Genomic DNA, 15,525 nt, shown 5'->3' with positions numbered 1-15,525 from the left:
GGAAGAAAACAGTAGATAGGAAGAAATTAAAGATTGAAGAGGGAGGAAGGATAGACAGAAGAAGCAGTCTGCTGGAGAAAAAGAGAAGGATGGGATTAAAGAGCACATGTAGGAGGGTGGGCCTTGATGAAGAAGAGTTCACTTCATTATCAGAGATTGGAGTAAAGGAGGAAAATGGGAGATGATGCCGGAGGGGTCTGCGATATAGGTGGTGTGGTGGCACTCTTACTGTGGGGGAGATGAGTTGAGGTGAAGTCCTCAGCTGAAACAGTGGAGATAGTGGTAGATGTGGAAGGTTTAAGGAGAGAAAAAAGTTTTAAGTTGAAGAGAAAGTCTGTGGGGAGAGGGACAGAGAGTCAATTAAGGAGTGCAAGGGCTGCCTTAATGCAGTGAAGGCCAAGTTCTAATTAAGTTAACATTAACATCAGCGCATAAGTAGAAGTAGGGGTAGACTGTTGTATTGTTCAAATACATAATCTCCTCTCTTGCTCTCTCCCCGTCACCCATCTCTGCATCTTGCCCAGGCTGTTCCCCCAGGCCTGGAATGCGCGCTCTTCTCATCTCCATCTCCTAGAATCCCTGGTTTCCTCCCAATCTTAGCTTGAGAGCCACCTTCTGCGTGGTGTCTTTTTTGGTCCTTCCAGCTGCTGGTGCTTCTGCCTCCCTGCTGCCCCCTGCGATTACTATAGATTTACACATAATACACATATGTACACACGGTGCATGTGGATAAAATAAGCAGGTGTGTATGTGTATATAAATTTATATTTATTTGTACACACATGCGTGCACACGTCAGCTCCTTGGGTACAGAGACTATCTTTGTCTTTGCATCCCATGGCACAATGTTTGGCACGTAGTAAGCCTTTAATGAAGGTTTGTGGATTGATAATTTATGTATTTTACTTATAGAATGTGATCATTTAACAAAGTAAAAATATATATGAATGATGCATTCTTTCTGAAGGATTTTGAATATGTTAATTTATTGTCAGAATATTTTTATAACAATTAGACCACTTTCCTTTGTAAAAAGGTCAGCAGAAAAATCAGTGATGGCAAGAAGAGGTTCCCATTTATATCACTTTATCTGATATCTCCTGATACAATTATATTTTATTCTTAGTTAAAATCATGAACAGAACAGATGGTGAAGGTTATGTTTAAATTAATGTCCTTTAAAAAGCTTCCCTTTGCTAGAAATGGTACCCATCTTCATGTTAGTCCTTTACTTATGTATATAACTAGGGTAGAGTATTTCTAACCATATTCAAAATGACTTAACCAAGTGATAGTAATTCAAGTGCCATCCATTGACGTTGTCAGAACACAGCTGACAACGTTCTTAACGCTCCCCAAGCCATTTTAAGAAACAATTGGGAAATATTTAATAAAACAAATAAAAATATACTAAAACATAGATGATATTACATTTTAAAACTAAGCCAGAAGACAGCGGAGATTCTTATGTATGATTTGAGTTGACATGACTGCTTTAGATAACACTGGTAAGAAAATAATTACGCATTATCTGTGAAAAGATTCCTTAGCTTATATGTTTTCTCAGTGTCCTAGATAGGAGATTTTCATATGAATCCTATGTTATGGGTTTCATTTTGTGTAGAGCAAAAACCATCTGTGTGAAATAAGTTAATGCATTTATCTAGTTATAAAAAGTATCTCACATCCAGACCTTTTAAAAACTTGTGTTATTACTGACATTCATAAGATTTTGAAAATAACTGAATTCACAGTAGTTTGGTGAAGATTTAATAATCATCTTCTGGTCATCAAAACAATTAAGTGGCATCTGAATACATGGCAGTGTTAGAGGGGTGGTTGTTTCTGTATACGTGTCACTTTGCTATAACCAAGCTGAAGATGTATACACAGAAATTAGTCCTATACTTGTGCTCCTTCCTCTATAAAATTTTAAGGTAAAAGTTTTAGATGGCTAACCTTAACATGTCATAAAGATCTAACAAGTTGAAAATTGTCATAGATTGAAACAGTTCTATGAATGTTGTACCAAGTAGAGCATATACAGAAGAATTAGGAAAATTTCCCAGGAAGATGTGTTTTGGTTATGTTTGAGGAACAGGTTTTTTAAAAAGGGTTAATTCTTTGACAGTGGCATAAAATTTGTGGATTTTGAAGACGTTAGATTTTTATGTAACTCTCTTAAGACATTCTGTAAGTTGAATACACAGTAGTTGAGATTTACTGAATTTTAACAAATGGAAATTGCTTTGGAGTTCACAGTGCATTCTGGTTTAAAATTTAATATTAATTTTATCAGCTGTACATACTTTGCATGGAGGCATGAGATTCAATAGGTTGCCTTGACAACTCTAATTGAAAATATTTCATGCAAATATTTGCCCTAGGAAGTCTCCAAATATCTTGGCTTAATACTAGAAATTATCATTGAACTGTGTCCTGGATTTCAACGTTGACTGTTGGTTTACTGAACTTTGCTTAGTATTTATCTCATCTTGTAATTTTAACATTAAAAACTTACGTTGGCTTTGTCACGTCATGTCTCTGTATCCTCTTTGCCACTTTTATTAGAATGAAAACGAGTGGTGAGAACAGGCAAAAATCCTTACAGGTGCAGTACACGTTTTTGTGTGTGCTTCTCTTTGAAACTTCATAGCTCCTTGAATTCTCCCCCACTTTCAATAATGTGAGATGCCTTGAGCAGAGGGTTTGAGATCTTAAAACTGGCTTTGTATTCCACTAAAACATTTGAATCTTTCAGAGTGTTCAAAGGCATAATCTACTACCATACAAGCACAATGCAGATTTGAGGGAAGATACTTGGATAGCCAGACATTTTTTGTGCTGAGCTTTTAGGAGCCGTTCCCACTGTCCTTACACAAGTTTAATACAGTCACTCAGCTGTTAAAAACCTAATCCCATATTTTTAAAAAAAATACACAAACAAATTGTCTTATCTTTCTGCCTGATCTCTCTTCAAGTGCTAACACAATGGAAACAGTGGGTGATCTGTCAATGCGTTTGGTTTGTCAATGATGGTTTTATATAAACATTGGTGGGGTAAGAAATAAAATTCGCACAGTAAAATATGATTTCATCTGCCTTTTCTCTGCAGCTCCGTGGCTCATGCTGCGGTGTGAAATTCTCATTTTACACACTTTGCAGGCGGAGCACATGAATTATGCATTGAGCAAGAGAAATCTCCTGCTTCCACTCCCATATGCATTTACCCAGGTTCTGTCTCTATTACCAAGATGAATTGCAAATGGAGGAATGTTGGATGGAATATGGCTCTTAACTTCTTTGTTTAGAATTCAGATTTTTCTTTTCATAGTAGATGCTTTAAATAAGAAAATGTTTTGATTTTAAAATTTTTTTAGATAAACACTGAGATATAATGTAAAAGGAAAATGCCGGGCACCTCACAAGCTTTTCCTAGCTCTGATTGGAATGCAAGACTTTTTCAGTGCAGCAGAAATGACCGTTATCTGTTGCTAATGTTGTATTTCAGTCACTGTTATTTGCTCTTCCCAGAAAGTCAATGAATTTCTGTCCTTTTGAGAGCTTTTTACTTTGTCTTGAAGTTCTAAGAGCTAATGCCGATTGCATCTGCAGCTTTGTTCTGTGTATATGACTTGATGTGTATTCAGTAGATATTGGTATATACTCTTTGCTGTAGTAGGAGTAAAATGTAGACTTAGTATAGGCCTTTTTACCTTGACCCTGGTTTGATGAGTTGCTAATTTTTCAGGTGGTAGTAACGCATTGTTGTGGCTTACAGGTAACTGCGACCATTTTGCTCAGTGTAACATTTTCAAGTATCACATGGTTCTAAAGCGTCTTTTTTGCTATGTGTTTTTGCACGGTAGTGACACCCTAGGTGAGATGGGATTGTGATCCTGAGTCTGTGTTTTCAGGTACTTACAAATTTTTGACTCTCAGGTATGGAACCAAAATTTCATCAGCTTATTCTGAACATTAAAGCAATTTTTCACTGGAGGGCACAAAGGAGGCTTAAGTGTTTAAAGAAGGAAAAGGAGTGTTCATTTAGCTGATGTTAAATTGTCAACATAGGAAAAATATTTGGGTGAAATAGGCCTTACAGATACTCAGCTTTTACAATTTTAGGAAAAATTGTTGGGAATTTCTGAATTTATTAGAAATGGCACATATGTAGCAAAGTGTGAAAAGTGAATATCTTTATTTTCTTTGTTTCTTGAATTAAATGGTAATAACCCCCTCACATCCCAGGTAACTGATATGGATTTCTAAACATACATTCTTAAAAGAGATTAAAAAAAGGGAATGGGAGGAGTATACAGGAAAAAAATTGATTTACTAATTAAGTAAATCTTAAAGTTATCTGAAACTTCTACACAATAAATGTAAGTGTATAAATATTAAATTAATTTGGCTTATTTATCATTCACATAATAGATACAATATCTTGGCCCTTCTGCTTCTCCCTGCGTTTTGCCTTCACGTTCTCATCTTTAAAAAGAAGTGTTGGTAACAGAGGCGGAGGAGCCTGCAGCCTTGAGGCCACGTGTGGCCCTCTAGGTCCTCTAGTGTGACCCTTTGACTGAATCTAAACTTCACAGAACAGATCCCATTAATAAAAGGATTTGTTCTGTAAAACTTGTACTCAGTCAAAAGACTGCACCCAAGGACCTAGAAGACCACATGTGGCCTCAAGGCCGCAGGTTCCTCGTCCCTGATGGTCAATGGTGTTCAAGTTCTGTTTCAGCTCTGACTTATTTTCCTTTGATTAAATTTGTTGACTTTGAATGGAGATATTTTATTTTTTGTTTCAAGTGGAACTTTTTCCTTTGGTAAATACTTTCAGAACATAACTGTACCTATAACTCAGGGTGACTTAACGTAAAAAAATATAGTTCTTAAAGACAAAGTAACATTGACCCTGGTGAATCCCTCTAAATTCTAAATTCCTGTTGGATCACTTAGCACTCAGTTTGTGCTTGTTTGCTGAGGTTTCTTAAGTCTTTTTCATGTCTGTTTTCGGTCTTTACCAGTAAATTTTGAACTCTAGAACAAATGCTGTTTTCTATCACCCTCACATGGCTAAGCCCCCCATCTTCTGTGTGCCTAGACTTGACAAATGTAGTCTTCTAAAAGGTAAACCCAGTGCAAATTCCCCGTTGAAATTAAAGCAATAAGAGATAGCTGGAGTCTCTTCTGTTCCAAATCTCAAGGGCAGCATAAGGGAAATTACAACTCTTATTAGTGTAGGACCACTTTTAAATGAGTCAGTACTTTGATCCTGAACTGGCTGGTAATCACTTTAACATACTTTGGTAATTGATTGATTTATAGTTTCTAAAGAACAACTCAGGCAATAAATAAATAAATCAAGATGTGTTGTATGATTGAAGCAGTTCATGTGCTTGGGAATAACTGATTCTTACCGTATTCCCAATAAGCTAAACAAGAGACCGAGAGACTCAGAAATGTGTTATTAGCCTAGCATAGCCAGAACCACATTTATCCGCACTGGAAGAGGGGCTAAGTTTGAGCTGTCTGGGTCTCACTGTCCTCCTCAGGAGCCTGGGAGGGGGCATTGTCTGAGTATCTGAATGGTTCTTCTGGTTCTAAAGCCTAGAAGGCTTATAGGATCAGATCAAGATTCTAGCTTCTAGATTAAGAACAAGGGAATATATGTTTAAAGCCTTAGTGATTAAAAGCTTAAAGTAGACATTTTATTTTTATTTGTGAACCACACCTACTGTGTCCTTTGGGACATGTCGAACTTGGCTACTAAAGAAACATGACTACAGACTTTGCTTCTCTAACATTTAAGGATTACTCAGAGGGAAATACTCTAAAAGTAAGATATCATTAGATAATTAGGCTTAATTATGTATTGACTTTCAAAAGACTAGGGATAGTTTAAAGAAAAATGGTGAGAGAAGGCACAAAGCTAAGTTTTGCGTGTGTCTGTGTATATATGTGTGTGTGTGTGTATGTGTTTTCATCCCCACTTGGAAAGATTTTTCATGGTTAAATTACTTTGATGTTTCCATACACATGACAGTTTGGAGGTACAGATGAAGGCAGGGGTCTCTTACTGCTGATAGAATGCAGATATTCTATAGCGAGAAAATTTGAAGGCATTGATTTTAGTTGGGCAAGGGAATTTTAATTTTTCTTAGAAAAACTCTTTAAAAAGCAAACTCTTTTTTAAATCCAGTTTTCCTGGAATTGAATTTGAGATTCCTGAAATTGAATCTAATTTCTATGAGAACTCTTTAGTTTTGTTGCTGCTGACAAAGAGGAACAGAGTATTTGAATTTTAAAGTGAATTTGAGTAAAATAGCTGTAATGTTTCTCTCTCTTTTGTAAATCCTTTGTGTGTAATTCTCTTTTTTTGAATTAGGATACTTCTGTCATGTAAAGTTTATTTTCTTTGAAAAGAAAAAAAATAGTATGTATTATGCTTAAGTCTTTTACTTTAGACAGTAGTTCTTCACTTTATCAAAATCCCTAAAATGTGTGAGAATGTAGTAACATACAAGTGGGGCAAGTGAGGAGCAAGAGACCCCCAGAGCAGTTCAGCAGGAGGAGCTTTGTGGTCTGTTTAAGAAATAAGCGCGTAAAGTAAAGTATCATTTTCACATATTAAAAAGTTGTAACTTGTTAAAAAATTTTGATTGATACTTAATTTTATTTGTTATTTTGATCGTGTTACCTAAAAATTAAGTGACTTTTATGTTAGTAAAATATTTTATCCAATTTGAAAATTGTTTTGATTTTAATATTTAAGTTTTTTACTAAGTATCATTCATCTGTAAACAATCATATATTTTTAAACCTTAACTAGAGATTTTTTGTGGGGTACCATCCAGTCATTTGTACTGAATTTTTAAATTTACAACTTAAACTTGATTTAAAAAATATTTTGTATTGGCAGTGGATAGTGTTTGAGAAAGTAAACAGAGCACAGTGCCACAATTTGTTGTCATATTTAGGGGAAAAATTGTTTACAAGCAGCAAAATATGTAACTATAAATCAAATATGTATTACTTTTGACAGAAAGAAGAGAAGAAAACTTGGCCAGAAAGAAAACCTAGTAAAAAAGATGTTTCTCTTCTAGATCTAGATGACTGTAAGTATTACATCTTTGAAGTTTGTAATTTTCCCTTTGGTCAACTATAACTATGTATTTTGACAAAATCTCTTTAATTCAGCTCTAAGCATCTGTTGAATACTTTATAGAGTGAAAGGCCCAGATTTTCTGCAGTCATTTGTCTTGGCATTTAGGGAACATTTCTCTTTTTCATAGAAAGGATAAGGCAATAATAGTGAGTCCTGAGCAGTGCTTGAAGATTCTGTGCCCACTGTCCACCAGAGGCTTTCTGAGCCTTTCCTGCCATGGATGCTGTTTCATTCACTACAAAACAGTCGCTGAAATGCCAGGGAGAGTGAGATTTTCTGGCATTAAAATTATGTCCATTTAGAAAAAGCAGTCTCTTTCATTGTGTTTTGTTCTGTGTTGCACTTCAGAAGGATGCCTGCCTTGCCCTTCTTTGCCCTGATTCTGATGAGGTTATTCCTCTTCATAGTTTTCTTAAACACCACAGCTGTCTTCCAAACATATTAGAAGGATTTGGGATATCTTCAGCGAGAACCTCCTTCCAGAGCCCATAACTTAGTAGATAGGTTCTAGGGAGTTACCTGAGGCACATAGAATGCACATAACTTGCCCAGTGTCCCACAGCAAATAAGTTTAAGAGGCAAAATTTAATTCTTCCAGACATCAAACCTCACCCTGCATCCTAGATACCACTAGAACTACGTAATACAAGGTATCCCAAAAGTCTTATTAATGATAATAAGCTTTTAAAGCTTAAAACTGCTTAAGACTTTTGGGATACCCTGCATGAATGAAATCATTAAGTAAAAGTATCTTTTAAAAAATTATTTAAGGCGGGGGGTGGACCCAAGATGGCAGAGTAGAAAGACACACATACTCAGGGTCTCCCCACACAGCCCATAAAATACCTGTAGAGAGGAACTCTGAACAAATTTTGGAGCAGCAGAAGTGGAGAACAACAGAGTGGAGGAGATTTCCAGCCCAGGGTGACCTGAAAGGCACACTGGAAACATCTGTTGCACCTGACACGGAGCTCTCGAACAGCCCTTGGGGGCAGGATCTCCAGTCATGGAATCTGCGGTTCGAGCAGCAGCAGGTTCGCAGATCCCTCACCCACAAGCGCCAAAAGTCAGTGACGGGGTTTATTCAGCTGGCCAGGAAGGAAGCAGAGCCTTCCATAGTTCTGGCCTTAGGCAGCCACTGCAGAGGCCACATAGGCAGGAGGCCACATAGGCAAGCAGCCACATCTGCAGGCACAGCAGCCAGACCATTTTTAGAGTGTAAACACCCCTGGGGGCATCAAAGAGCTGAGTCATGCCTCGGCCCTCGTGGAGGCCCTAGGGGAGTTGGTCTTTGTCTCACACTGAATGGCTACCCTGGGCATCCAGCTTATCTGAAAATCAGCCCCCAGTGCTAACTTGGAGGAACTGGAGGCCAGGTGGCTGTGGAGAGGTAACTGCTAAGATTCTGGGCACAAAAATCCCTCTCTGCGTCCAGACCAGTGCACGCTTGATTGGGCCACCTTGGAGGACCTGAGATCTTACAGATTCCCAGAATATACCCTACTCTTCACAAAGGACCCAAAAGTCAAGTAACTGGTTGGGAAAAATGCCCAAAAAAGGGGAAAAAAATAAGACTACAGAAGGTTACTTTCTTTGTGAACAGATATCTTCTCCCATCCTTTCGGATGAGGAAGAACAATGCTTACCATCAGGGAAAGACATAAAAGTCAAGGCTTCTGTGTCCCAAACATCCGAAATAAATATTCAGTGGGCTCAGGCCATGGAAGAGCTCAAAAAGGATTTTGAAAATCAAGTAAGAGAGGTGGAGGAAAAACTGGGAAAAGAAATGAGAGAGATGCAAGAAAAGCATGAAAAGCAGGTTAACACCTTGCTAAAGGGGACCCAAAAACATGCTGAAGAAAATAACACCTTTAAAAATAGGCTAACTCAATTGGCAAAACAGGTTCAAAAAGCCAATGAGGAGAAGAATGCTTTCAAAAGCAGAATTAGCCAAATGGAAAAGGAGGTTCAAAAGCTCACTGAAGAAAATAGTTCTTTCAAAATGAGAATGGAACAGATGGAGGCTAATGACTTTATGAGAAACCAAGAAGTCACAAAACAAAACCAAAAGAATGAAAAAATGGAAGATAATGTGAAATATCTCATTGGAAAAACAACTGACCTGGAAAAGAGATCCAGGAGAGACAATTTAAAAATTATGGGACTACCTGAAAGCCATGATCAAACAAAGAGCCTAGATATCATCTTTCATGAAATTATCAAGGAAAACTGCCCTGATATTCTAGAACCAGGGGGCAAAATAAATATTGAAAGAATCCACCGATCACCTCCTGAAGGAGATCCAAAAAGAGAAACTCCAAGGAACATTGTGGCCAAATTCCAGAGTTCCCTGGTCAAGGAGAAAATATTGCAAGCAGCTAGAAAGAAACAGTTCAAGTATTGTGGAAATACAATCAGGATAACACAAGATCTAGCAGCTTCTACATTAAGAGATCAAAGGGCATGGAATATGATATTCCAGAAGTCAAAGGAACTAGGACTAAAACCAAGAATCACCTACCCAGCAAAACTGAGTATAATACTTTGGGGGGAAAAAATGGTCTCTCAATGAAATAGAGGACTTTCTAGCATTCTTGATGAAAAGACCAGAGCTGAAGAAAAAATTTGACTTTCACACACAAGAATGAAAAGGTAAACAGCAAAGAGAAGTCATAAGGGACTTGCTAAAGTTGAACTATGTGAGAGGGAAATATATTGGAAGGAGAAAGGGAGAAATGGAATGGGGCGAATTATCTCTCATAAAAGAGGCAAGCAAAAGACTTTTTAGTGGAGGGAAAAAGAGGGGAAGTGAGAGAAAAAACATGAAGCTTACTCTCATCTCATTAAACTAAAGGAAGGAATAAAATGCGCACTCATTTTGGTATGTAAACCTATCTTACAATACAAGAAAGTGGAGGAGAAGGGGATAAGCAGGGTGGGGGGGGTAATGGAAGGGAGGGCAGTGGGAGGGAGGGAGCAATTAGAAGTCAACACTCTTGGGGAGGGACAGGATCAAAAAAGAGAACAGAAGCAATGGGGGGCAGGATAGGGTGGAGGGAAATATAGTTAGTCTTATACAACACGACTATTACGGAAGTCATTTGCGGAACTACACAGATATGGCTTATATTGAATTGCTTGCCTTCCCAAAGGGAATGGATGGGGAGGGAGGGATGAAGAGAAGCCGGAACTCAAAGTTCTATGAACAACTGTTGAGTTCTGTTCTTGCAAGTAGGAAATAAGAAACACAGGTAATGGGGTATAGAAAGTTATCTTGCCCTTCAGGACAAAAGAGAAGATGGGGATAAGGGAAGGAAGGGAGGGATGTTAGAAGGAAGGACAGATTGGTGATAGAGGTAATTAGAATGCTCGGCGTTGTGGGGGGAGGGGAGGGGAGAAACTTCGCAACCCAAGATTTTGTGAAAATGAATATTGAAAACTTAAATAAATTTAAATAAAAAGATTATTTAAGACTATTTCACTGTGGTAATTCATACCAGCTTCTAGCAGTTAAGTTCCTGCATCTCACACAACACCGTTGGCACCTCTGCTGTATAGAAATGAGGAGTGTGTTAGCACTACCACCACCTGCACAACTGGGGGGAAATTTGACAGGGGTAGCCTTTGAGTACAGACCATTGCTTTCCCTTTCCAGTTAACATTTTATATAAGGCGGAATGCTAGCACTGGTAACACTTAACTCATCTGTACGATGAGCATCATAATACCTACCCTGCCTAAGTTGTTGAAGGAAATCATTTATGTGAGAACATGTTGAAAAATATAAAGTACTGTTTGAGTTTAAGTGTGATGTTTTTATCATTATTAATCAGTCAATAAAAATTTATGAAATGCCTGTCATTTATCAGGCACTTTGGCTAAACAGTATTATTAGAGGGAAAGAATGAGTAAATTTGCATGGCTATCACATTGCAAGATAATCTCTCTACTCCACTGGAGCAGTTCTGTTTTTTCTTGCTCCTAATTAATTAATTTATTTAGACATTTTCATAATTAAATACAAAATACAGGACTTAAAAAGGGGTTCTTTCTTTAAAGAAAATAATCTAAAAGAGTCAGGCATATGTGTTCCCTGCCATATGGGATAATTACAGTGGTTTGCCACTGAATTTGTGTCTGAGATTCCTGACAAATAAGGCTGAAGTGGAAGACAAATTGTATAAAATAGCTTTCCTTGTGTAATCAAAGAAAGGGTGAAAATTTGTAGGGATCGATTTTCCTGAAGGCAAAGAAGTCTTTTGTTCCAGTTGGTTCTCTAGGATTCATATTTTAATAACTAAATCACTTTTTTATGTGATGCATGCTTCTCTTTTAAAAATAACAGCCAATTTAGACTTATTAAAAGCCTTTTGCAGGAAATCTTCCCATAGAACACTGAACAGTACCCCCATCCCTTTTTAAAATTTTCTTCTGACCCCTGTAAGTTCCATGACAGTTGTGTTATTCTGTTTCTTTCACTATTTTTTGGATGGTACCTTCTCTGCCAGTCTTTTCTTGCTTACCTTACCTTTCTCAGAGCACACACAAACTGTGGGATTGCATCCGGGCTCAGCCTCCTCATCTTCTCTCTCTACAGACTATTGTACTGTGCAGATGATTCCCAAGTCTGTGTCTCTAGGACTGACATCTCGCCAAAGTGTCAGTTACCTGCTTTTCAGCCCCTCCCTGGACACTTGGGTATCTTGTAATTTAAACTCACCCACCCCCTAGCCACAGTCTTCCTAGCTTCTGCTGATGATACCACCACATGGCTCTTTTCCTCTTTCCATCTCACCACTAATTCTGAGTTTTCCTTCATTCTGTTTCATTCTTTTGTCCCAGTTTTTTAACCTTTTCATTTAAAAGTTGGAGTTCCAAATTCTGTTCCTTCCTTCCACTCTCCTGCCCCTTCCCTTAGATAGGAAGCAATCAGATGTATGTTCGACATGTGCAAATATGTAAAACATTTCCCTTGTAGTCATTTTGTACAGGAAGATTTGTATAAAAAAAAAATGAAAGTGAAAAATAACATGCTTCAGACTATGTTCAATCAATAGTTCTTTCTCTGGAGGTGGATAGTGTGCTTCATCGTTAGTACTTTGGAATTGTCTTTGATCATCTGAGAAAAGATACCTCTATTGATCAGAGACATGCAAATTAACACAACTTGGAGGTAACACCTCATGCCTGTCAGAGTGGCTAATATGTCGGAAAAGGAAAATGAAGGATGTTGGAAAGGATGTGGGAAAACTGGGACACTAATGCACTGTTGGTGGACTGATCCAACCATGCCAGAGAGCAGTTTGGAACTATGGCCAAAACTGTGCATACCCCTTTATCCAGCAGTACCACTGCTAAGTCTGTATCCCAAAGATATCCAAGAAAAGAAAGATCTGTTTGCACAAAAATAGTTATAGTAGCTCTTTTTGTGATGGCTAAGAATTGGAAATCAAAGAGATGTCCATCAGTTGGGGAATGGCTAAACAAGCTCTGACATATGATTGTAATAGAATACTACTGTGCTGTAAGAAGTGACAAGCAGGCAGATTTCAGAAAAACCTGGAAAGACTTACATGAACTGGTGCGTAGTAAAATGAACAGAGCCAGGAGGACGTTACACACAGTAACAATATTGTTCAGTGAGGCTCTGTGTAAAGCCTCCTAGTTCAAATCCTCATGCCTAGATTATTGCGATAGGCAGAGTCTCGCCTCTTTTCTTGAACCTTTCCAGGTGATCTTCCACTTCCCACTAGCTTAATCATGATAGAAAACATTAGAACTGAAATGAGAGGACCTAGGTCAGAACAGGATTGACTATCAAGATCTCCCCAGAATGTTGGGTTTTCTAGGCTCGGTGATTAGGAGTCTCTGTCTAGGTCTGTTGCTGTACTCTTGCACTTCCCACAGCTTTGAGGAAAATGAAGTTTTCAGTGTTCCCACAAGTGGCAGAACAGGGGGTCCCACCTTCCCCTTTGTATCTTCCGCACCAGTGATATGCTATTGACACTCACTTTGCTAGAAAGACCTACCATCTCCCTACTGAAGAAGCATCAGACTTAAAAAAGTCAAAAGTAATTCCCCTCCAGGAGATCATTAGGGACCCCAACCTAAGGTTCAGTCCAAGCTGGTCATCCTAACATTACCTTCCATGATCTGGGCCTGTTTACCTTCACAGCTTTATTTTTCCTCATTCTTCAATAGGAGTATCCTATCAGAGTCATCAGGCTTTTTCAAAGTATATGGAATTTCCCTAGTCTGCAGTGGCATCTCTTTTTGCTTACCCATATCCCCCCTGAACATCCTTTGTGTTCTGTCTGTAGTTCCTCCTCCTCTGTGAATATTCTCCCTACTTACGGCCCATATTAGCATACATATGCCAAAGCACTTGAGTCTATATCAGTTTATCACATCCTTTCATATGTGTTTCTCTTAGATCCCATGAAATTGTAAATTCTTAAGGGGAGGCTGATCTGTCTTTAAATACAGAAATGGATATAGAATAGGCATTAAGTAATCACTATTAAAATTAAGTGAAAATCTTGAATATAGTAAGTTGCGTAATACATTTCGTAAGTGTTTTTATACTCTCACTCCCTCTCTTTCTGCTATAGTCCTGCTGATTCTGTGCAACACTAGTATCTTCCCCACAGGGGGTCCACCCAGGAGCCAACGTGTCAGAGATGAGACATGAGAGGACAGGTATCTGATCCTCCCTCATTCCTGCCCCGGGACCAGCCCAACTGTTCTTCCTGTTGCTCGGTTCTTGCTGTTCTGTTGAGTTTCTAGTTTACTCTGTGTTATGTCCTACTCAACCCCCATAGCATTCAGTTGTAGTTCTAAAGAGATATTTGTGTGCCATGTCTTCTTGTCATAGAGTGAGGCCAGCAGAATGTTAATATTGATGGCTAGCCATGGTTCAAAGCCACTCTGGCACTTTGTTCCTTGGCCTATAATGCATGTTTGCTCAAGGAAGAGCCATATCCAGTGTACTCTAACTTCCCCATTTGGCCGGCTTCCTGTGTGACCTGAGGACACTCTTCCCTTGCTAATTGGTTCATGTTGGTCTGGATCAATCCTGAACTCTGCCTATCTAGTGATTAGGGTGTTCATCCTCTGGTCCTGTTTCCCATCCAGGCCACTGATCATTTGCTTGCCCAAGGGTATCCATTCAGATGCATGCTAAAATCTGTGAAAATAGACCCTCATGTACATGCTCTTTCCCACACTCTTTCAACTGAGAACCTTTTTCTTACTTTACTGAGAATATTTAGGCCTTTCCATTTTGTTTTTAACCTTTTCATCATCTCAAAACCCCATGGCATTACCCTCCATTCTGTATCCCTTTTGTATGTTCACAAGTTCCTCCTCCATCCCCCAAGCCCTCCCTTCTTCCAGAATTCTCTATTTGTATAAAAGGCAGTACCATCTTAATCTCTTGGGTTTGTAACATCAGTATTATCCTCAGCTCTCTTCATTCTATACTTTTTGATTTGTTTTTTTCTAAAATGAGAGAGAGCATTGTACTCAAATGACAAAGCCAATAAAACCTTAAAGCCAGATTGCATTTTTGCTAGTATATTTATAAAATCACCTACCCAGTGAAGGTGATTACTTCTGCTTTAATTATGATACCATATACCAAAAAGTCAGGTAACTGAGGAACAAGGAATAGTGGAAAGAGTGCTGGGTTGGGAGTCAGGAAGCCCAAGCTTGGCATGCCACGTGGGATTCCTAATAGCTCTGGGGACCCTACGCAAGTCATTTTCATTTTTCTGATCCCATTTCTTCCTCTGCAGATGAGATTGATAAGAGCACTTAGCTCCTAGTGTTATTGTGAGGATGCTGTGTGATGATAGATGATGAATGTGTCCCCAGAGGGCAGCCTCTGCTCTCAGGCTCTCATCAGCTAACCCCATTGGGTGGCTACTCCTACTGTAGCTCAGGAGCCCTGTTTACTGTCAACTGGTTAGCTTAATTAGCTTTTAACAAAAACATTTACTGAGCTTACATAGAAAACATTTTCCCCACAGCTCTGGGTTGCACTAGCGTGTGCCCACAGGATCCAGAAGAAGGGGGCGCTGGCACTCAGTAGTTCAGCGTTAGGGGCAACGCGTAACTCACCACTCCTACTCCTTGCGTATCGTTGCAATTGTTGCACTTCTGTAATTTTCCCTTCCCTTCTTTGCAAACTGGAAAGTGCTCTGTAAATGCAAACTATTAGTATTACTTTAAGGACTAGCTCAGAGGAGGAAACACACTTTGTTTCCATTTTATTTAAGAGGGAACTGTAACACAAAAATTGTAGATTTGCTCAGTGTTGCTTGGGAAATCAATAGAACTGCAACTCGAAT

At 38.7% G+C, this 15,525-nt stretch overlaps 1 protein-coding gene across 7 annotated transcripts in view; it reads left to right on the top strand.

The window, feature by feature from the left end:
• The window catches only part of AP3B1 (adaptor related protein complex 3 subunit beta 1), a 330,578-nt gene that overhangs the window by 226,145 nt on the left and 88,908 nt on the right, over positions 1-15,525 (top strand). For all 7 annotated transcript variants that reach the window (XM_072606405.1, XM_072606403.1, XM_072606406.1 and 4 more), the window contains one exon: positions 7,052-7,124. In XM_072606405.1, the coding sequence (XP_072462506.1) occupies positions 7,052-7,124 (73 nt within the window). The remainder of the gene's footprint in view (positions 1-7,051; positions 7,125-15,525) is intronic.

This window comes from Notamacropus eugenii, chromosome 4 (assembly GCF_028372415.1).
Source record: "Notamacropus eugenii isolate mMacEug1 chromosome 4, mMacEug1.pri_v2, whole genome shotgun sequence".
Taxonomy (NCBI): Eukaryota; Metazoa; Chordata; class Mammalia; order Diprotodontia; family Macropodidae; genus Notamacropus; species Notamacropus eugenii.
Note: the sequence above shows the minus strand (reverse complement) of the source record. Positions and strands in the feature narration are given on the sequence as shown.